Here is a 19,822-nt window from a genome sequence, read left to right on the forward strand (position 1 = left end):
TGTTTTTACAAGCAGATGGAATATGCTTCATGCACGAGCACCAAGGTGAACAGTGAGAGAATCCTCCCATGGTCTCATGGACCCTACCCTCTAAAAACTCCCCTTGGGCTCAGTCCTGTGGCCTCCCCTTCTATCCTGTGACCTGCTGGGGTTGCTTCTGCTTGACCTGCTTCTTGCTCTGGAGGCTTACCCAAGGTTGATCTTGGTTCTGTAGGGCCTTTATTACTGGTGAAGCTGATGCTTCTTTCCCTTATTATCTTGTTTTGTGCCTGTACCTCGTGTTACCAAGACATCTGGCCTCTTCGAGCAAAATTTGTTTAGGCCATCGACCGTCGACTGTCCCAAATAGGCTTACAATTTTTCTCCATCCTTCAGACCTGGACCAGACGGCAGTTATTGCTGCTATACAGGAAAAAGAATCTGAATTATTTAAACAACCTCTTCTCCTATTCCTTCTTCCTTCTCCTATTGATCCTCCTACAGCTCTCTCCTAATGGCCGAAGGTGATCGTTTCTGAACAACTGCTTCCAATCCATCCGTCCAATTGTTCGGCAAATCAAGTTGACGATCCAGAGAGACTGTTTGTGCGTGATTTGTTCATATGTTATTGACATTTTCGATCATCAGTTTTCCAGGGCTTGGTGGTTCTTCAATTTGAAAATGATCGAACTTCAAACGATCGGAACAGAAAAGCTTTGGAAATCCTTCCGACGCCGACGCCGACGCCGTTTGGTGCATTATCTTACCAGCTAACTATGTTAGACAACCCTGCCCCGTTGAGATTCCACTGTCATCGTTCCGTTATGTAAGCGTTCGCCGTGAGTTCCTGTTTTGAAGTTTAGCTGTGCTCTGTGTTTACGTTTGGCTGGTCCGAACTCCCCGCTCAACGTCAATAACAACCAACGCAAAGTTCTCGAGATGTTAAGCATCAGCGCTAGAAATATGGCTCGTTTAAAGCGAACCGATGTGACTCGTGAGGTCGCATCATCTGCTAAGAGTTCACCACAAACGGTTTGTTTGGATATCGTAAGGTGAGCAAGCTAGACGGGCGGTTTGACTTTCATTTGAAACTCACGCTGTTTTCAGGCGACACGATAAGGAAAACTTCCTCTGCACGCTGCTGTTGCAGAATCCGCAACGACGCAGCGCGCTGGCCGTGCGTGCGTTTAACGTCGAAGTGGCGAAGGTTGGTGAGAAGGCGCGATCCGGTAATATCAGCGCGATGCCGCTGAAGTTTTGGGACGAAACGATCGCAGACTTGTATCGCAAAAATGGTAGACAAATACCACAGCAGCCCGTTATCAGCGAGCTGGCCAGTGCAATCAATCATCATAGGCTTTCTAAAATGCACTTTCAGCGTCTGGTACGGGCTAGGATGAACACGAAGCTAAATTTCGTGAGTGTGAAGCAGCTGGAGGACTACGCAGAGCAGTCCGTCTCGAGCGTGCTATATTTGCTACTCGAGATGCATGAAACGCGGAACACGCACTGCGACCACGCCGCGTCGCATCTCGGCAAGGCACAGGGAATCGTTAATCTACTCCGGTCGATACCGTACCAGGCGCGGCACAACATGCTGCCGGTACCACAGGAACTGCTAATCAGCCACGGCGTTAGTCAGGAACGGATGATACGCAACGGGCGGGACGATCCAGGGGTTAAAGAAGTCACATTTAGCTTGGCGAGTGTTGCCCATCAGCATCTGGCTAAGGCGAAGACGCTGATGGAGACGCTACCCCGGCAGATAAAACCAATCTTTTTGCCCGGTGTAGTTGTCGAACGATTTCTGAACCGACTGCGACTGGCAGACTTCGATATCTCGAATCCACGGGTGACGCAAACCGATTCCTTGCTACCGTTAGTGCTATATTGGCGAAAATTTCGGGGACATATCTGAGCACGTATGGTGCTCCAGTGGTCGAAACCAAACTAATGAATTAGAATTATTGTATTAAAAAAATAACAACAAAAAAGTGCAGTTGCAAAAGTTTAAAAAAATCACCTTTATTTCCCGATTACAGAAAGAGAGATAAAATAAGATGGTATGCTTCACCGAGATGTGCTCGACCCCGGTTGGTTACAATTGCGTTAGCTGGGCCAGCAACCCGTTTTGATGTTCCAGCAGGTTCTCGCTGTCAACCTTGTAGTGATGCTCGCAGAACTCTTCCATTCGCTTCACAGCCTCGATGATCATCTCTTCCGGTACGGTCAGCACAAGACGGATGTAGTTCGGGTAATCGAAGCACTGCCCCGGTAGACAGAAGACGCTCTGCTCGCGCACCAGCGCTTCGACAAAGTTCAAATCGGTTTCGAACTCCGGAAAGTGCTCGGTGTCGATTCCAACCATCATGTACATAGCGCCGCCCGGCATAATCGGATTCAGGCCGCGAATGTTTTTAACCATTTTGTAGGCGATTTCGGCATGGTGCTACATAATTGGACACTTGAATTAGCGATCGATCGACTGAAACGTGCTCGTGCGCAAAAAGGTTTCGTGTTCGTCGTTACTTACATGCAACCTGTTGACTAAATCGTCAAAAAAGTCCGCTGGCGTGTTGCTTAAAATGTCAGGCAAAGCCCGCTGGATGATGGTGTTCGAACCTAGAATGCGCACCGACAGGTTCACCAAACCCTTGCGCACCTCGGTGAACACATTGTTGCGATCGTGAATAATGATCCAACCCATACGCCAGCCGGGCACCAGGAACCGCTTGGTTAAACCCCCGCATGAGAGTACCGGCACCGAACGCGACAGCGAGCTGACCGAGTGGAACTCATGGCCTGGAAAGACGAAGTGTTCGTATATCTCGTCGGCAACAATTGGCACAAAGTGTCGCTCGGCTATGTCAACGATCGCTTCCAGGTGTTCACGGCGGAACACGCTACCGCATGGATTGCCCGGGTTAGTAACAACGAGCGCGCACGTATCCTCGTCTATCAACTTCTCAAGCTGCACAAGATCCGCCTCCCAGTTGCGTTCCGGTAGCAAGTCGTAGGTACGGCACTCGATGCCGAAACCTTCAGCCAGGGTTCGGTAGATCGAAAAACCGGGCTTCGGTATTAGTATGTTCTTTCCCGCGCTACCGAGCACCGAGATGCAGAGGTCCAGAGCGCTGCTGCAACCGCTGCACAGTATGACGTCGCTGGCCGACACCGATCCCTGGTGTTGAACGTACCGCGCAACCGCTTCGCGTGCCTCTAGATGACCGTTGGCAGGTGCGTAACCGTTACCGTTGCCGTTTTCGATCACCTCCCGGATTGCTGCGATCGTTTCCTGCGACGGTTTAAGATTACCAAACGTGGTCGGATCACCTGCAGGTTGACATTAAAGGGGTACATGAAAGTGAACTTTTTAGTTGTTTACGAAACTTTGTAAAACAACGTTGGCCATATGTTGCCAATCCTTTCTGGACGACTCAATTAAATATAGTCTATTGAATAGTTCGCGGAAGTACAAGAACGCTCCAACGGTTACAACAAATTAAATAATAAAGATGGCGCACAAATTGGCGCATACATTGAAATGTGGACTAAGAGAGCGTGGCACATCGTGGCGATCCTTCGTAGGGTCGCCAACGCCCGAAACGAAAACGAAAAGGAATATGAACAAAATTTCTAAACAGCATAGCAAGAATCTAGCTTTAATCAAAATTGACATCGAATGATGAAATGATCAGGTTTGGTGGATGGTCGCTGTTTGTCGGAAAACCAGTTTGGTTGCCTCTAAAAACGGGCGACTCCGATTGGTGGCCTGATTCTCCGTAGTTCGATTGACGCCACTTTTTCTGGTGCGAACAAAACGGCTCGCTTGTATCCATGCCACACTGTTAAAGTCGCCTGGCTACTATGCAAATGCAATGGAAACCGACCAAGCGACCGGAGCAGGCGAATCGGGAATGTGTATAGCTTTGCCGTTGTTTTTGTGGTCGGTTGTATAAGTCATCAACGAACCTTCGATGTCGCGAATACAAAGTGTAGCTAAGATAAAGTTATCCATTGTTGTACAACTACAGACTCGGCTAGATATTATTCGAATTTAGAGAAAAAATTTAAGCAGATGTTCAGGGCGGCCACTAAAGAGTTAAGATGGTAACACCAGCTAGCCTTTACTCTTCAATTAATGATATGATTATTTGCCTTTCAGCCTTTCATATCTACTGTTAGTCATTCTTACATTGCTACAGAATTTACGAAAATCATAATTAAAGCATTTGTATTTGTAAATGGTTTTATGCCATGCGTTGAAAAAAACGGTGAACCTTTGGTGAAATGTGGTGGAATATGCATACCTATGGACAACGCAATAAGTGGCTTGCTCGGGTTCGGCTCGATGTTGAGGCGATCGACGATGGCGCGGATCGGATTATGAGTAAGCCTAGCGAATTCCGATATTCCGACGGTCCATCGATTACGCTTACTTTTGATCGGGCGTTGCGTGTTTAGTTTTTGAAGCGCTGCTATGTCTACCAAATCTTTCATAGTCACCAACAGCTTTCAGGTAAGCGCTTGGTTTTGCAAACAATTACTTTTGTTCGATTATTTGATTGTCGCCAAATCGTGTTCAATCCGACTGCTTACGATGTCAGTATGTATCAGGACTGCACCTTTACCTTATGACTCTCTGTGTCTTCCACCTTATTGTTAAAACACTTTAGTCCCAAAATGTTTTGTCACGAGTCTTCCAGCAACGGAGTTAATTCCGAATTTCGGAATTGTGTAGTGCTCGATCTATTACTGAACACTATACGTAATATCCCGCAGGTAATGCGTATCCAACCGCTTACATTGATAACCTAACATTTCCGACACTGTACTTTCTAATAAGAAGTTTTACGGACAAATAACCTTAGGCGTAACACTAAACAATGTCTGAAAGACTCACGTACTAAACCACTACATTACAGTGTGCACTGAGATATATCGTATGAGGTTTAATTTAAAAAAAATCACGCGAAAAACCATACAAAAAATTCCACGATTGTATTCCGCAGTTATTCGAATGCTGAATTAGATGACTTGGTCGGTTGGTTGGTTGGTTGGTCGGTTGGAAACCAGTTCACTACTAGTCGATATTCCACGGTGTAGCGGGCGTTTATAAACCTTCGCAGCATCTCGAACCTGTTGGATTCCTCAGTCTTAATGGCGACGGTGATGACGATATTTATTTTCTTTTTGATCGGCCTGCCGCCACGGGTTGTGACGGAGTTGTTTCCCCGGTTGATTATGGCGCACCAGCGATGGGCACTGTCTGTAAACCGAGAAAAAGAATCAGACAAATAGTAGCAGAAAACGAAAACGCCAGACACCTGGCTAAGGGAACGTGTCAGGCAAATTATTGTCCGGTTTGTGGTTGCCGAGTCCGAGTCCGTGTCCGACTGTATTGGTTAGTAACTTACAGGCGAAAAACGAGTTTTACAAACTGCGAATAACTTGAATTGCAAAAAATATGCATTAGTAATTGTCTTGGTTTACAAACGAACCGCGTGTGTGCCTTGTCCTAAAGGACGAACACGGTTAGAGAATGCCCTGGACCAGAATGAAAAATAAAATTATTCAAACTGTGCCTTTGATATCTGCAAATACCTGTAATCCGTTGTCAAGCATTGTTTTCATCATGAATAATGTAAAATTGAGACAGCCATGTTTGACGATTTTTGTAGCGTTTATTTCTCTTTTTCCTTAATCCTCAGTGACATCACCTCAAAAACATACGATGATTTTACATAGACATATGTATTTATTATAATTATGTAAATATATGCTATAACACGTAATACACACCCGCACACACATATATATATATATATTTATTTATATATATATATTTATATAAATATATTTATATAAATATAATATACATATATATTTGTATATATTTATATATATATATACATATATATATATATGCGAGTGTGCTCTTCCAATCAATTTTCAAATTATAGTTATCGTATTCAATGTGGCAGTGAAGTGCAATCACATTATTCCCCGCTCCTATGTTAAGTTTTCGCCAGCTCTAAATTGAATCGAAAGAAACGAATAATGTAACACGCATATGTTTCATATTTTTGTTGTTTGCCTTTTACTTCCTTTTTATGGTTGACGAATACGGCAGCGTGGAAAGAGGTTCTCGGCAATTGCGCTGGGTGTTGGGTGCTCTATTGTTTATTGACATAGTGATTGCAGTGTTAGTGGTTCAATTGTTGTTTTGCTTCTGTCGTTGCGCAAAACATAACTTAACCATTGGTACCTGTTGCAGGCTACACCAAAAAGTCTCAATCAAGGTCGGACAACGATGGTTTTCGATACTAATGCGCTGTTTATTCGACGTGGCCCACCTGCATTCCCTGCTACCTACTACTCCGTACATTTAATATCGTGATTTTTTCTTTGAAATGACAATTCAATGCATTGAATTGTTAACATGGAAAGTTGAAATATGATTCGTCACTCATTTGTTAAACTAGCGTAGATCGACTTTACAATAATTAAGAAACATCTTTTGTTAGTTGGTATTACTTTTCCAGTAAATCGTTGTTACGCATGTGTAGAACCGCGGAAAACACTTGTGCCCTAATTAAAAGTAACTCATACGTAATTCGTAACACCGGTTACGGTTAAAATTTTTACTTGATCAGTGTAAAAAAAACATGCTAGTAAAAGTCATTGTTACTACGATGCCTAAGTTTAACAAATATTGTTTTAACCGATGAAGAGAAGATGCACTGTACTGTTTTTGGGGCAGGAAGGCCTTTTTTATTAATTTTTTTCTAATTTAAATATTTACTTTCAATTTGATGTTATTGCATTTTTTTAAATAACTTGATGAAGTTCTTGATGACAGTTTCGTAATATTGTGTCATATAAAGATTTGAGAAATAAATCAAAAAACGTGGTGGTCCAACATTTTTCTATCGAAACAAAGCGGTTCAAAAATGGTATAAACTAAACTACTCTCAAAAAAAAAACAGAATAGAAAAAGATGCAAGTAAGAAATAGGAAAAGATGCAATAGAGCCGACCTGATCTACTTGTTTTGAGCGGTCTTTACATCCCTACCTTGCGGATAGCTGCAAAATTGAGCAGCGTTAGCATTGCAACTTAACCAGCTGGCTATGGTAGTGGGATGTCTTCTCTAACATATCACGATATTCATTGTATGACATGTGACACTCCTGGGATGTGTAGCGGGTTAACTTAATCGAGCGACGAGTTTCCGGCGTTATCTGTGCACGGTAGCCACCCTTTCGTAACAGTGAATCTATCGTCTGTGTTTGGTCCCAGCCTTCATAGAAGCAAGAGAGTTGGAAACAAAACATTAGAATGGACGCAGTAAAACGGGAAAAGGAGAAACGTCAGCGAAACCTTGTTCGGTAGCAACTTGAGGCAAGTAGGTTGCTGTACGCTTGGAGCCTCGCTCATTATAGAACTCGATGCGGATACCGTGGACGCCGAGCGTCCAGTCGAGATACCCGCGAGCCTCCTCGAAGCCCTGCAGGATCGACACCGAGACGGTCAGTCTTTGGATTTCATCACGAGTGATTGGCGAGAAGCGGGAATCTCTTAAAGCACTTGTTATTGCATACTCTCGAAGTCCTGGACGTGGCGGTATGGTGGTGAAAATTGCAGTTAAATTTGGAGTATAAACATGACACTACACATAGTCTGAAGCTTACCTGAGTGTAAACGCATCGCAGTAAAGGTACCGATACAGCCACGTAAACGCTTATCCTTTCCGATTTTCCAAGTCACGAAAAGAGGACTAAATAAAGTTTATTCAGAATAGTGCAATTAATAAAAAAGATGTTGACGGTAACACCTAAAATTGATCAGAGGTTCGCTAATAGCGATACATAAAACAAATAAAATTTTGTTCTTACTATTGGAGAAATTAACTTTTCGCTTTTACCGTGGTTTCGTTTATGGCGCTTTTGGATCAATAGAAATGAAAAAAAAACGACAATAACACGCTATTTTAACAACATGTAATTACGTTAATAAATTTGGGTTAAAAAACCAGCACCCCCAAGGTCCACGTCATTATTCTATGTTAAACAGTTGATTCCCTAGTTTGCACTTGGTGCCAAAGATGCTTCGCATAAGATAGGTCGGCTGCGATCCAGTGGGATAGTACTCTGGAAGACATCCTTCCAGCTCGATCAGAACACTTCAATGTCGCCCGATTCCATTCCGCAAGCATCACATTTATCATAGATTCATAATAGTCGAATGTTCTTTTTACCGCAACAATTTGTTTCAACACCGTTCCAAAATCTTTTTATAACATAGTATGGTGGAATGAGCGAGAACGAGATGAAACAAGTTCAAGTACCCAAAAGGTACCAGGAGAACAAATGTAAAATGTTATGTATCTCAAAGCATAACAAATGCATGCAAGTGTTATGCAGTTGCTATCGATCTGAAAATGTTAAGATGTTTATTGTTGTTTATGGGTATGTTTTTGGCCTTATTTTTTCCATCCTAAGGCAATTGAAGGCCAAGGCATCATAAGGCCATGTAGGACAGGCCCGTTTTGACACATTATCATACGCCATTAAAAGGTCTCTATAATTGTTTCAGTAGCCAGTGTCAAGTGACTTACTACGGATCGTTGCTGAAGTTTGGCGTGCGCGGTTCTTCCAGGTCGTGCAGCTCGCGGTACAGTACCTCGAAACAATAGAAGCACATATCGGACATTGCAATGATCGTCGATGGCTGTGAAGGCAATGGTGAACGGCCGTTTTGCTGATAGGCGACGTCCCCGTTGTAGTTCGTTTGTTGACTGGTGCCACGGCAAATGTGGTTCTGATCACCTACACTTGTGCCACAGGAGGAACAGTAGCCGTTGGTTGCAGCATACGTTCCGTTCAGCTTCTGCTTTTTCGTACCACAGCAGTTCGAAGACATTCTGTTGGCGGTTAACGGCAGAACTTGTTTGATAGATGGTGTAATTGAACAAATGGGGAAGTTCTTCCTTACAAATGAGCCGTTTTAAACGATGCCAATTTCTGGAAGAATCGATTGCTTACGATCCATACAGTTTTGTCAGCAAATTTGGCATGAAAAGGGCGGGTGTGGAAAAAAAGGGGAAACAGAAAACTACTATCTGTAAAGAAAGGCCAAGGGCAAACCATTACTGTCGTTGTCATCGCGGGTATTGTCTGACCGTACCTGCGAAACCGGAAGGTGCTTATGGTGTTTGTTCACAGCAGTGACAGGAGGCTTTTCATGGTGTCCTTTTGATTGGTGTTCTTCTAATACACATTATGGCATAGCGAAGGACGAAGTGGTTAAATTTCGCCTGAGGTTGACTGTCGGCTTGTGTCGACAACAGCTCACTGCTGAAAATTTTATACTGGAGAGAGGTGGAGGAATAGACAGTGTGTTTTTGTACAGTTGACATAAGTATAAAACTCTCGGTTATGGAGCCATTTGAAGCAAGCCACTGAACGAAACCCCCCTCGCCCTGAATTCCAAAAAGCATTTTTAGCAAAACATTTAAACACCCGTACTAAGCCGAAGCCTAGCCAACTATCTAAACGCAGTTGTCTAGTTTTCTACTCAATATTCTCCAAAAGAAGGTATCGTTGAAAATATATAGCCGTGATTACAACTGGCGTCCTTCGCGTTACAGGATAGAGTGACCGATGGGGGGTGTTATGAATATCTGTTTAATTAGATTTCCTGCCAGTACTATTCTCACAATGCACAACTAGCCGCCTCAGCTGGGAGGTCATCCCCTTTATGAACTTTTGGTGACGGAAACCACTGTTCCACTCGAATGCAGCGCTATGCGATAGGAAAAATGCGATCGATAGCACTCACTGTGGAAACAAACAATAAGAAATCCCACACACAACGCGGAAAAGGAACTCGACCTCCCACTATCGCAGCTCTGAAGCATAAAAACTTAGCATAAGCATAGACACTCTAGGAGGAGCACTGGTTTCGATAATGAGAAGGAACCGTTAGCTGATCTTCAAAAGTACATCAAATCAAACAATTATATAAATAAACAGTTTCACTATTGTGTTATATTCACCCTTTTTGGGGTGAGCGCATAGGTCGCTGAACCACTCGCTCGTAAAGCACTACATGAAGGCCAAGTTGGAGTGGATAATGGGAGGGGTACGTCGAGCGTACCGCAGCAGCAGCACAACCGCGTAACAAACTCAGCTGTGCGGAAGCGTACTCGAAACACACATAACAGGGGTGGCTCACGAATTCGTCAATAGAAGCGCCGTCGCAAGGTGAATCATCCCGCCATCATAATCGCTCGAACAAGCGCACGACGGTTCAGGTTTCTTTGTTCGGTTGGGAAAGTTCATTCAATTCGTGCACTCGAGGAGGGCTGCTCCGAGGCAGGCAGCAGCCACCCCCACCCCTTGGACGCCCGAAGGGAGGGGGATGCAATAAGGGATCTTCCATCAAACATACCTTCGATCGCTTTATCCGTGTGCTGTCGCGGCCAACGGTGCCCTTAGGGTTCACTGCAAACGCCCGCTCCTGCATACGAATACTAGCTTACTGACCCATATGCATTTGCAATGTATCCGGTTTCAGCCAACCACCATACTTGTGCCACACCAGCCACTGAGTGCCGTTGTTGAGGTTGCGCGAAGCAGGGAAACCGATTTGACGTTCCGCCCGTTCCGTGACAGCAGTGCCGAAGTCTGCCAGGAGCGCTTTACTCGACGCGAACGTATGCCTGATTCTTCATTGTTGCCCATTTCCTTGCCAACAGTAGCACCAAGCGCAGAGTTCCAATAAATGCAGATGCAAAAACAATAATTTCTCGTTCTGGTTGGCTATGTTATCGAAGCGGATAAGCTGGTGAATTGAAAATATAATAACTTATGCTATGCTTCGCTCGCGAACGTATGCCTGTTCATGCATTTCTTCACATTTTCGATCGTTCGACGGTTCCGGCTTCACTTTTCACTACGCCCTTTCGGACCGTAGATCGTTTTCTTTTCGAGAAACTGTAAAAAAATATGTGCAATTTCGCTTCGGTTAACATGAAGGTGCTTTTATTTGGTAAATTTTGTGCGAAACGGTACTAAACATCCTGGAGCTCACGAGGACGGAACTGTCAAATTGTACCGAAAAGGTTACGCGATGCAGTGCTTCATGTTTTTGTTGTTGTTGCGGAATCTGAGTGGGTCTTGGGATAACTAACACCTAGCAAAGAGAGATGCGAACTATTTCAGACATCGATAATTTCTCTATACATACTGCTTCCAACTGATAGCAATAGCTGATGGTATGCGACGCAAACAAATCGTTTTCGTGTTTCGTTTATGTTTAAGTTTTGTTACATATTCCCCTTGTTTTGTTATTATATAGCTGGAGCCACACGAAGCGTAAAAAGTAGTGTAAAATGAATTTGTAATGCCAAATCGTTTACCCATCGTGTGACACAACAAGAAAACTTAACGGTGATACTATCCTTTTACTGAAATGACTGAATAACAGATTTTAACAATTAAAACGCGCGACAAAACTTTGCTTCATTCGCAGCGACGATTGCTTATGTTGTTATGTTATATCAGTCGGCTTTGGCGCTTTTCTTCTTTCATCGAAAACATCGAACATCGAGAAGCGATTAAATAAATGGAAGATTTAAAAAAAATTAAAAAAATTAATAATGAGAAATAAAAAGAATGTTCAAATGATCAAAACCAGGTGTTGTTAAAACTTTGACCAAACATATTTCATTAAAAAAATACGCAGCAAAAATATAAAAACGAGACGTGCCAAACGTGTTTACATTCGTGTTTTTGGTCCGCGAAAACTGAAATCGAAACGAAATAAATTGATTTCTGAATATTTGTTTCTGTTTTTTCGATTTTTCTGCTGTACCAGCAAATAAGAACTTACATTACTTACAAAGCGTATGCAAACACGGTGTTTACACGCCTCGGCCAAAACATTAACGTTTTGATAGAAGCACAACCAGTTTGGCATTAATCTGAAATGCCAAAAACATTACATTACGCTTCGTGTGGCCCCAACTTATGGTTCGCTTTCCGCAACCTTGGGACACCCGTGGTGAAATAATTCTTGGTCCAATGTTGAAATATATCAGTACGTAAGCGTCGCAAAGCTTTGGATGGAGCTTTACTTGCTTAAATGCTCGAAAGTTGTGAAAGTTTTCGCCGTAAAGTAACTAAGCACAGAGGCCGCTGTTATCTCGCGTCTCAAAGCTACCTAAGCGTCTTGATATTTTGCTCTAGGGCAGTTATTCTGCATTCTACGATCAGCAAGTGCGATTGATTTACGGGACCCACTAGGCACGACTAGGGATTGGAAATCATTTGCTACGTTCTACTACTGTCCTAGGAAACGCTTGTGGGACCGTGCTCCGGGCCCGACAAAACCATGCCGGGCGCCATTGGTGTGATTGAATTACCAGTGGTTTCACAGCCTTACGGTGCAATGTTTGGGTAAGCCAGTCTTCGTGAATGGAATGAGGTTATTTCTGTTACACTAAATACGGCTCCTGGTTTAGTCCTATTGACTTAGACTGTTTTGTTTTTCTATCTTATGCGAAATTATGCTTCGTCGCTGAAGATGGTTTTCCCTCTGATAGATAGATGTTTTGCCTTTGTTTGAAAATGTTCATACAACGTTGCTAAAAATTACAACCTAATGCTCTGTGCCATGATGATACAGAAAAATGAAAGCAAAATATTAGCGGATTTAGAATTGTGGTTTGTGCCAATACTACTACTACTACTACTGCTACGGCTACTGCAACTACTACTACTATTGCTACTAGTAGTGTCAATTCTACACGTTTACTTACAGGACCGAAGCTGCTTCAGCTTCCCACATCACACAGCCGTCGCTCGGTCACCAGGTACAGAAACTCTACGTGTCGCAAAAATCCATTCGGGACCAGTGTAAATGTTAAATTGTTTCTCCATTTATTGGTAATTTGTACATGCTGCAGTTTGTGGTTTCCGCATTCGGCTCCGGATTCGATACTATTCACTAAGCTTCGCGTGTGATATGGATGCAAGCAGTGTAACATGGATAATATGAACAGATACATAGGTTCATAACATTTATCTTCGGCCCTCTAGCCAGTTACTCCATTTAATATTTTTCAATAGCGCTAACGCGATACAGTTTCTCTGCCGTACGTCTAATGGACAGCACCCTCCTTCACTATCTGCATTCCCTTTTCTGTACTGTAGCGTACTTCTGTACTACAGAAGGATGCACCCAGCCAGTGCGCCCGATACTAGTGAGAATGGCGGCTGCAGCTCTGCTCGTATCGTAAAAACGAGATAACGTTGATGATGTTACTCTTGACACGGTTGCGTTACTTATTGGTTTCGATACACATGCTCTCCTTTGCAAGGAACGGCCAAACGGCATGTCTCAGTAATGCTTACTAATTTATATGACGATTTAACGGACATTATGTTGCATGATTTTATACCTTTTCTCTCTCTCTCCCATTTTTTCCAATGACAGAAAGTGACGGCCGATCAGAGCGCGGTGATCGGTAGTGTTCGAGAAGAACCGGGAATAAACGGTATGGTTGGAATGGGTGCATGGCCCTGGCTCTGGTCCTGGTAAAGGCGTAAGGGGCAACTTTTTTTTTCTATACTTGACAGTTCGGGGTGACAGCCAGCGTAGGGTTGTCAGCTCCGGGGGACGTGTGTCATCAATGCTACCTCGTTTTGCTGATATCCGCTAAATACCGATCGATCGATCGTGGAGTGCAGCGTACCCTTCACCTTCCCACCCCCATACTATGCTCGATGGACGGTCAGTTACTGTTCTCGGGCTTCACCCTCGTCCCAGTGCACCATTAGTTTTGTAAACGCGCCCTACTTTTTTCTTGGTTTAGAAAGAAACCGATTTTCACTTTTTTTGTAGTTGGTTGTTGTGGCCTTGCAGGAAGCTATCTGTGAGGGGGGGGGAGGGGAGGAGTACTGGATAGACCTAGTGTGGTCTAGTTGCACCCGCACCGGTCAAAGTGCCAAAGGCGGACACGGCAGCCATTTTGAGAACCTGTTTGTGACAGCACCTGTCAGATGCGCCGCTGCGAATGTCGCGACCCGGAGACGTATTAGTAGCGACACTAGAGAGAGAGAGAGAGAGAGAGGGAGAGGGGGTCCATAGAAGAATAGAGGAGTGGTGGAGGGATGATAGGTTAGGTTCGATGGATGCGATGTGGTTAGGTGAGCACAGCAGACAACAGGACCGTCTACCGTCTGGTCTGCCGGCCGCGGGGCTCATTCGCCAAGCTCGTGCAGCCCTGTCGTGCAGAATCCGAGCGGAGCCCCTCGGCCTTCCTCGGCCGACTCCTCGTGCGTCTCCAGTATCATCAGCTCTATGATTTGATTCTTGCGGTCTAGCTCCGTGTCGACTCGCTCCCTGTTCTTTCGCTCCCTTCCGACCGGCTTCCGGCGGGCGGATCGGCGCCCACCGGCCTCCCATTCGGCCTTGGTGTTCGGCCTTGGCGCTCCGAAAGCCTCCCCGTCGGCGCTCCGGTTCCGCCCGGCCGAGCCGACTTCCGGGCGGAACGCACCGCTCTAGTCGTAGCTCTGTTGGTATCACCGTAGCAGGGACGTTTCGGTTGATTGTGCCTTCGCCAGATTGACAGATAGAAAGAGAAGGAGAGAGAGAGAGAGAGAGAGAGAGAGAGAGAGAGAGAGAGAAAGAAAAAAAATTGTGGTTGATAACAGAGAGAGGCAGAGAGAAAGAGAACGGGCTAAACGAAGCTAGCCAAAACCGACAGAGGGAGCCACCTGCGATTGCTTTCGAGTGTTCGAGGGCAAGGGAAGCAAGGGTAAAATAGGCGCCCCCACTCGTCTACTTCCGTTCCCCTGATTCCACGTACCTGTGCGTTGGTGGTCGGTTTCCTTCGGGTGCTTATGTACGTGGTACATGTGTTAACTCGATGCAAATGCGATACTTCATCGACTCCTGATGGGAGTGCGCAGCGCCCAGCGTCAGGCCAAATCCAGCATGGGTGTGTGTGTGTGTGTGTGTGTGTGTGTGGGACGAAAGGACGAACAGAGGGGTATTAGTATGGCTCACGGGAATGGCCCGACCGCGGCGCGCCGTTCAATTAAATCTACGCCTACGTCTCACTCTCTCTGCCGGAGGGCTCGCCACAAGGCCGAAAGCGAAGAACTGAACTACATAATTAGCCTAATGCCTAACGAATACTCTCCCCCGTGGAGCCGAACGAAGCGAACGAAACGAAGAAAAAAAAAACAGGGAAACGGAGGGCCTCTAGTCGGGCCTCCCTATTTCGGAGGCCCCATGTCAAACCCCCACACCGATTGGACACCAGGAGCAGCAGCAGCCAGATTTTGGTCGATCCACAGCATAACTAGCCCCAAGTAGATCAGGTTTGTTTGCAAATTCGCTATAGGCTGATCCATCAGGTGTTTGGATTTCGAGCTACGCCGATTACTTGAGTTTTTAAAACGTCAAACTTCATTCTCGGAAATTGTAACACATTTAGTAAAAACGGGAGTATTTTATCGTGCCACTTCGTCCCATCGTCCGAATCCAAACACTAGATGGTTACGCGTTACTCCCGTTTCGGTAAGGAGTTTCGACGTAGAGGCGTAGTGAGAGAAAAAATAAAGAGCAAAAGAGCGAGAAATAAATAGAGAGAGAGAGAGCGAGAAAGGGTAGTGCTACCGAAGTGCTGTGCTCTCTGACGTCTGTGGTATGGGGACCTCTGGACCTGTTTAGGAAGGGAAGCAAGCCGGCAGGCTGATAGAAGAACTACGTCACTACGGCACGTGGGCTCCCGATCTAGTGCGCCATCGGAGTACCATGGCGATCCTGGCTGGTGCTGACGACGTGTCATTAGGGGGGGAACCGGCGCAGATATTGATGTCCGACAGCTTTCCTTCGGCCGCTAGCCGGCCTACACACTAACAGAAACACTAACAGAAACACAGCGGGCTTGGGACTTGTGGTAGTGGTGGGTGGGACAGTGAGGAAACAGAAGAAGAACAGAACAGCCCGGAACAGCACAACGGAAGAGCGGAACGCAAGCGCCAACGCCAAAAGCAGGTGTGCGGAGCGTGACACGGAACGTCAACGGAACGTCAAAACGAGCATGAACGGGAACTGGTTAAAGAGTGTTACTCAGGTGGCACCTAACTCGCAATCTAGCCTTTCGTCTCAGTGCACCAGTGGGCTCACCACCGTACAGGCCATTGATCTCACCGGCGAGCGCCACACTGGAGCCGGCGTTACGGGCCATGGTCGGTGGCGCGTGGCGGATGCAGCAGCAGAGCTGCTGCAGCCCCGGCACGCCGTGCAGCACCAGGATGAACCCGCTGCGGAACCGGGCGTTCATGTAGCAGTAGATGATCGGGTTGTAGCAGCTGTGTGACATCGCCAGCCAGTGGAAGGCGAACCAGAAGTACGGCAACAGCTCCCACGACGACTCCAGCTTCACTAGCTACGCCAGGAGAGCAATGGAGAGGACCCCACAGGAATGAGAGAGAGAGAGAGAGTATTAATTCCCAGCCATCTGCATGTCCCGACAAGCGGGCCTTCATGGACTTAGAGGCGCGTGGAGTTGTACCATCAGAAAATTAAACGGTAACCAGCAAATGGTGAACACGATTACAACGATCACCATCATCTTGATCATCTGGAACGAGAGAGTAAGAGAGAGAGAGAGAAGGGAATTAGATAAATTGTTATGAGTATGCCCAGCCCGGTCCGAAATCGTTGTCTCGCGGTGTTCAGCGGAGACGGACTGGATCCAAATCATCAGACGGACTGGATCCCCATCAGACTATGGGCCCAATTACGAAACTCGAATCGAGAACTCGCACGGTCATCCGAGTTCATTTTGCTATCGCGGCAGTCGATCGACTTTCCGTACGGAAAGGATGAACTTTCCGTAACGGGAGCTTTCAACTGGATGAACTTCTTTTGTCGAACGATCGACTTGTCAGCGCATTATGAAACTCGAATGAATTGTCGTATTCGACCATCCGGCTGGCGTCAATTTTTTGCTGCGGAAAGAGAAGCTCTGTTTGGGATGTCTTTGATTTTATCAATTAGTTTGTATTGTTTATGCTCTGCAGGGATAGCTAGGTAGGCCGAAAGGATACTGGTGGGTTTTTTTTTCATTCATGTGGTAGTTAATTACCCCGTAAAGAAACTAATTAGTTCGGAAGAAAGAAGGGCAAGAGTAGGTAAGTGTTTTGTATTCCTGTGGTTACCGCAGTCCCGAATAGGCCGGAAAGATACGGGTAATTTTTTTTTTTAATCATGTTGCTACAGCAGTTGCAAATAGGGCGAAGAGATTCGAGTAAGTTTGTTTCTATTTCGGAAAGTAGGGTCAAAAACATTTCCCTTGAGATGCGAAAATTTGTCTTAAACCCGCAAGAACATTATTCCATGAAAGAAAAATCGATTGATCATTTTCGATTTTGGGCACCCTGGTGATGAAAAATTCAGTGGGTCGGATTTACATCGCAATATTTTGTGATGAATCGTAACATTTTCAGTTTCTTCGCTATCACTGTCGCTATCGAAAACGTAATACGCGGAAATCATCTTAAAAATTCAGAAATGTAAAAGCAAGAATCGTACGCCCATCTGAACTGCTATCTGTGTATGTGTATCTGTGTGTGCAATAATTACAAAAATCCTCCAGAATGACAGTTTCAAAGCTTTCAAATTTAAGCTTTTTAGCACATTTTAGCACATTTAGCACACTCGGAGCTTCTCTAATCGAAAACCGTGATCCCGACCATCGAGTTCGACAAACGAGTACGAGAAGTTCACTCGAATCCGCCGTACGAGTTCTGTAATAGGGGGGTATATCAATCCCCATCCGCTCTCCGTGAATGTCCGTGAATGTTTGTTCGTTTTAAACTGTGGCTCGGCGGTCCCGAGCCCGAGCCACGCAGAAACGTGCCCAGTTGTTGGCCGAGCGGTCTATGATAAAGATGTCCGATGTAAGGATGTGAATTCCCGGTTCGGAGGGCGTGCTTCGTACAACAGCAAGAAGCAAGCTAATAACATAAATTACATAAATGGCGTGTGGAACGAGGTGATGAAGTGTGCACAATGCAATTGAAATTTTTCCCGCCTGTCCGGGCTCAACTCCTCCAGCTTCCAGTGCACAAGCTCCAACCATCTGCGCGAAGGCTTCCGCGCGAAAAACGGATGAAAAAGTAACGAACGAAGGACGACCTGTGGCGGAACATTCGGCCAGACCAGGAAGGGGTAACGACGGCAAAGAAGAACTGGGTGCGATTCCTGCCTGACACGCGACGCTTGGGTTGGGCGTTTCCGGTCGATCCCATTCGGTGTCCGCCCGATGTCTGACTTTGACTGCGCCGAGCGTGTAGAGTGTCATTCGTTCGCATGTTCATCTCTTCAAACGACTGGATGACTGGAAGTTGGGGTGGGGAGGCAATCGAATTACTGTTCCGTAGTCAAACCGGAACACTTCCGCAGTTTGGGCAGTTCAAAACGCTTGGTACACCTGCAACTGAAATGGACTGAAAAGTCTCGGGGTCTAACCGACAAACCAGTGCTCTCCTAGTAAGTCCCTTTCTTGCCCAACTTTTTGTTTGCCCAAGACCCACACCCGGGTGTCTCTGCTGGTGAGCTGGTGGTGATCAAAAAGAAGTCTCCCGAGTGTTTAGTCTGTTTAGGCAAAAAGGGGAAACAGAAATTTGTTCAACCAGAACAATGGCGACGATGATTGCTCATGCCTGCGATAAGAGTTTGCGGTTCACTGGATGCCGTGACGCCCGTTAAGCTTAATCCATCGTTCTGGAGCATGCCTCAGCAGCAGCAATGTGGAAGAGTTTACCAACTCTAATATCGCCCGCCTGACAGGTTGCCAACAGCTTTTTTGGTTCCAACTCAGCCCTCCAGGTAGTTTGCTAAACTTGTTACCGAGGTGAGGAAGAAAACACCGACACCGGTTAGCAGGCGACACCTCGCTCCGTTCCGTTCCTAACTTTCTTATCAACAAAGTTTCGAAAGACCGAGTAAACGATTCCACATGCCAGGAGACACTAGTTCAACCCATCTTCAGCGATAGTTACTATTCGCTGGATAACAAGCATTTCGATGACAGTTAGGGAAAGTATTCGTATTTGAATTATTTGACAAACATTCTGTCATCGTGTAAATCCCCATCATAAGCTCGGAGCGGACATCGGAGAACCTTCGACCAAGAATCTCTCCGTCATTAGCATAGGCCAGGACCTGGCTGGACTGGAAATGGCTGCCGCTCCAGAGTCCCAAAACCTCCAGGACCTAGACCCAGGACCAGAGACCTGATTAGTTAAATTGGCCACCATCTGATGACGTCATCTGATTATGGTTCAATATTTTCCGCGCTACAATGGCGTGTACCTTGGCGTAGGTTAATGATGAGCTGCAGATATAGCCAGCCATCGCGTGGCCAGCCCTGGTGAATTTATAACGTGCCCCTGGTTCGCTTCAACACTTGGCAGCATTGGCCGTTCCCCAGTTCCCCAGCAGAAGTGCATACCCACGCCGGTGTTTGCCGGTTTTTCTTCGTACACCGGGTGACATTTGCCACCCAGTGGTCGTCTTCTTCGTCTCGACCCCGGCCTTTTGCGGGGCCGGGAAAAGGTCAACCAGCCCGGTCTGGAGCTGTGAAAGCGAGTAACGAGGGGGGGGAACGGGCAGCCACTGCAACTGACAGGGTGCGCCGCGCCGTAGTGCGGTTGCGGTTAATTTATTGCACCACCATCACCAGCAGTCGTCGTTTTGCTAGAGGTTTGTTTTTTTTTGGGAGGTCTTTCGAAGGCTTCTAGAGCTTCGAAGGCAAC

At 45.9% G+C, this 19,822-nt stretch overlaps 4 protein-coding genes across 5 annotated transcripts in view; 1 reads left to right on the forward strand and 3 right to left on the reverse strand.

The window, feature by feature from the left end:
* The first annotated feature begins 631 nt into the window (after positions 1-631).
* Positions 632-2,459, forward strand: LOC131213928 (NADH dehydrogenase (ubiquinone) complex I, assembly factor 6 homolog). Its single transcript, XM_058208158.1, has 2 exons — positions 632-1,031; positions 1,087-2,459. The coding sequence occupies exons 1-2, from the start codon at positions 919-921 to the stop codon at positions 1,895-1,897; spliced, it is 924 nt and encodes a 307-aa protein (XP_058064141.1). The 5' UTR covers positions 632-918; the 3' UTR covers positions 1,898-2,459.
* Positions 1,975-5,190, reverse strand: LOC131213926 (tyrosine aminotransferase). Its single transcript, XM_058208157.1, has 3 exons — positions 4,290-5,190; positions 2,513-3,312; positions 1,975-2,428 (listed from the first exon to the last, which is right to left on the reverse strand). The coding sequence occupies exons 1-3, from the start codon at positions 4,477-4,479 to the stop codon at positions 2,078-2,080; spliced, it is 1,341 nt and encodes a 446-aa protein (XP_058064140.1). The 5' UTR covers positions 4,480-5,190; the 3' UTR covers positions 1,975-2,077.
* A 574-nt stretch (positions 5,191-5,764) lies between these two features.
* Positions 5,765-10,597, reverse strand: LOC131213142 (uncharacterized protein CG5902). Of its 2 annotated transcripts, XM_058207112.1 has the most exons (7): positions 10,434-10,597; positions 9,168-9,351; positions 8,976-9,102; positions 8,599-8,904; positions 7,673-7,758; positions 7,362-7,592; positions 5,765-7,281 (listed from the first exon to the last, which is right to left on the reverse strand). In XM_058207112.1, exons 4-7 carry the CDS (start codon positions 8,901-8,903, stop codon positions 7,085-7,087), a joined length of 819 nt encoding a protein of 272 aa, XP_058063095.1. In that variant the 5' UTR covers position 8,904; positions 8,976-9,102; positions 9,168-9,351; positions 10,434-10,597; the 3' UTR covers positions 5,765-7,084. The 2 variants fall into 2 exon arrangements, with proteins under 2 accessions (XP_058063095.1, XP_058063094.1); XM_058207111.1 differs by having other exon boundaries at positions 8,599-9,102; positions 10,434-10,596.
* A 3,972-nt stretch (positions 10,598-14,569) lies between these two features.
* LOC131213276 (RYamide receptor-like) overlaps positions 14,570-19,822 on the reverse strand; it is a 44,286-nt gene continuing 39,033 nt past the window's right edge. The window contains exons 4-7 of the mRNA XM_058207286.1: positions 16,573-16,641; positions 16,209-16,446; positions 14,857-14,942; positions 14,570-14,602 (exon numbers count right to left, since the gene is read on the reverse strand). Of these exons, the coding sequence (XP_058063269.1) occupies positions 14,570-14,602; positions 14,857-14,942; positions 16,209-16,446; positions 16,573-16,641 (426 nt within the window). The remainder of the gene's footprint in view (positions 14,603-14,856; positions 14,943-16,208; positions 16,447-16,572; positions 16,642-19,822) is intronic.

Source organism: Anopheles bellator, chromosome X (genome assembly GCF_943735745.2).
Source record: "Anopheles bellator chromosome X, idAnoBellAS_SP24_06.2, whole genome shotgun sequence".
Taxonomy (NCBI): Eukaryota; Metazoa; Arthropoda; class Insecta; order Diptera; family Culicidae; genus Anopheles; species Anopheles bellator.

Bases quoted from the DNA above. Each gene is read 5' to 3' on its own strand.
- LOC131213928 (XM_058208158.1), top strand. From the start codon at position 919: ATGTTAAGCATCAGCGCTAGAAATATGGCTCGTTTAAAGCGAACCGAT. The intron at 1,032-1,086 runs GTGAGCAAGCTA...CGCTGTTTTCAG, and splicing joins GTTTGTTTGGATATCGTAAG to GCGACACGATAAGGAAAACT.
- LOC131213142 (XM_058207112.1), bottom strand. From the start codon at position 8,903: ATGTCTTCGAACTGCTGTGGTACGAAAAAGCAGAAGCTGAACGGAACG. The intron at 7,759-8,598 runs GTAAGTCACTTG...AACTTTATTTAG, and splicing joins AACTTCAGCAACGATCCGTA to TCCTCTTTTCGTGACTTGGA. The intron at 7,593-7,672 runs GTAAGCTTCAGA...CGCCACGTCCAG, and splicing joins TGCGATGCGTTTACACTCAG to GACTTCGAGAGTATGCAATA.
- LOC131213926 (XM_058208157.1), bottom strand. From the start codon at position 4,479: ATGAAAGATTTGGTAGACATAGCAGCGCTTCAAAAACTAAACACGCAA. The intron at 3,313-4,289 runs GTATGCATATTC...GTCAACCTGCAG, and splicing joins ACTTATTGCGTTGTCCATAG to GTGATCCGACCACGTTTGGT. The intron at 2,429-2,512 runs GTAAGTAACGAC...CCAATTATGTAG, and splicing joins ATTTAGTCAACAGGTTGCAT to CACCATGCCGAAATCGCCTA.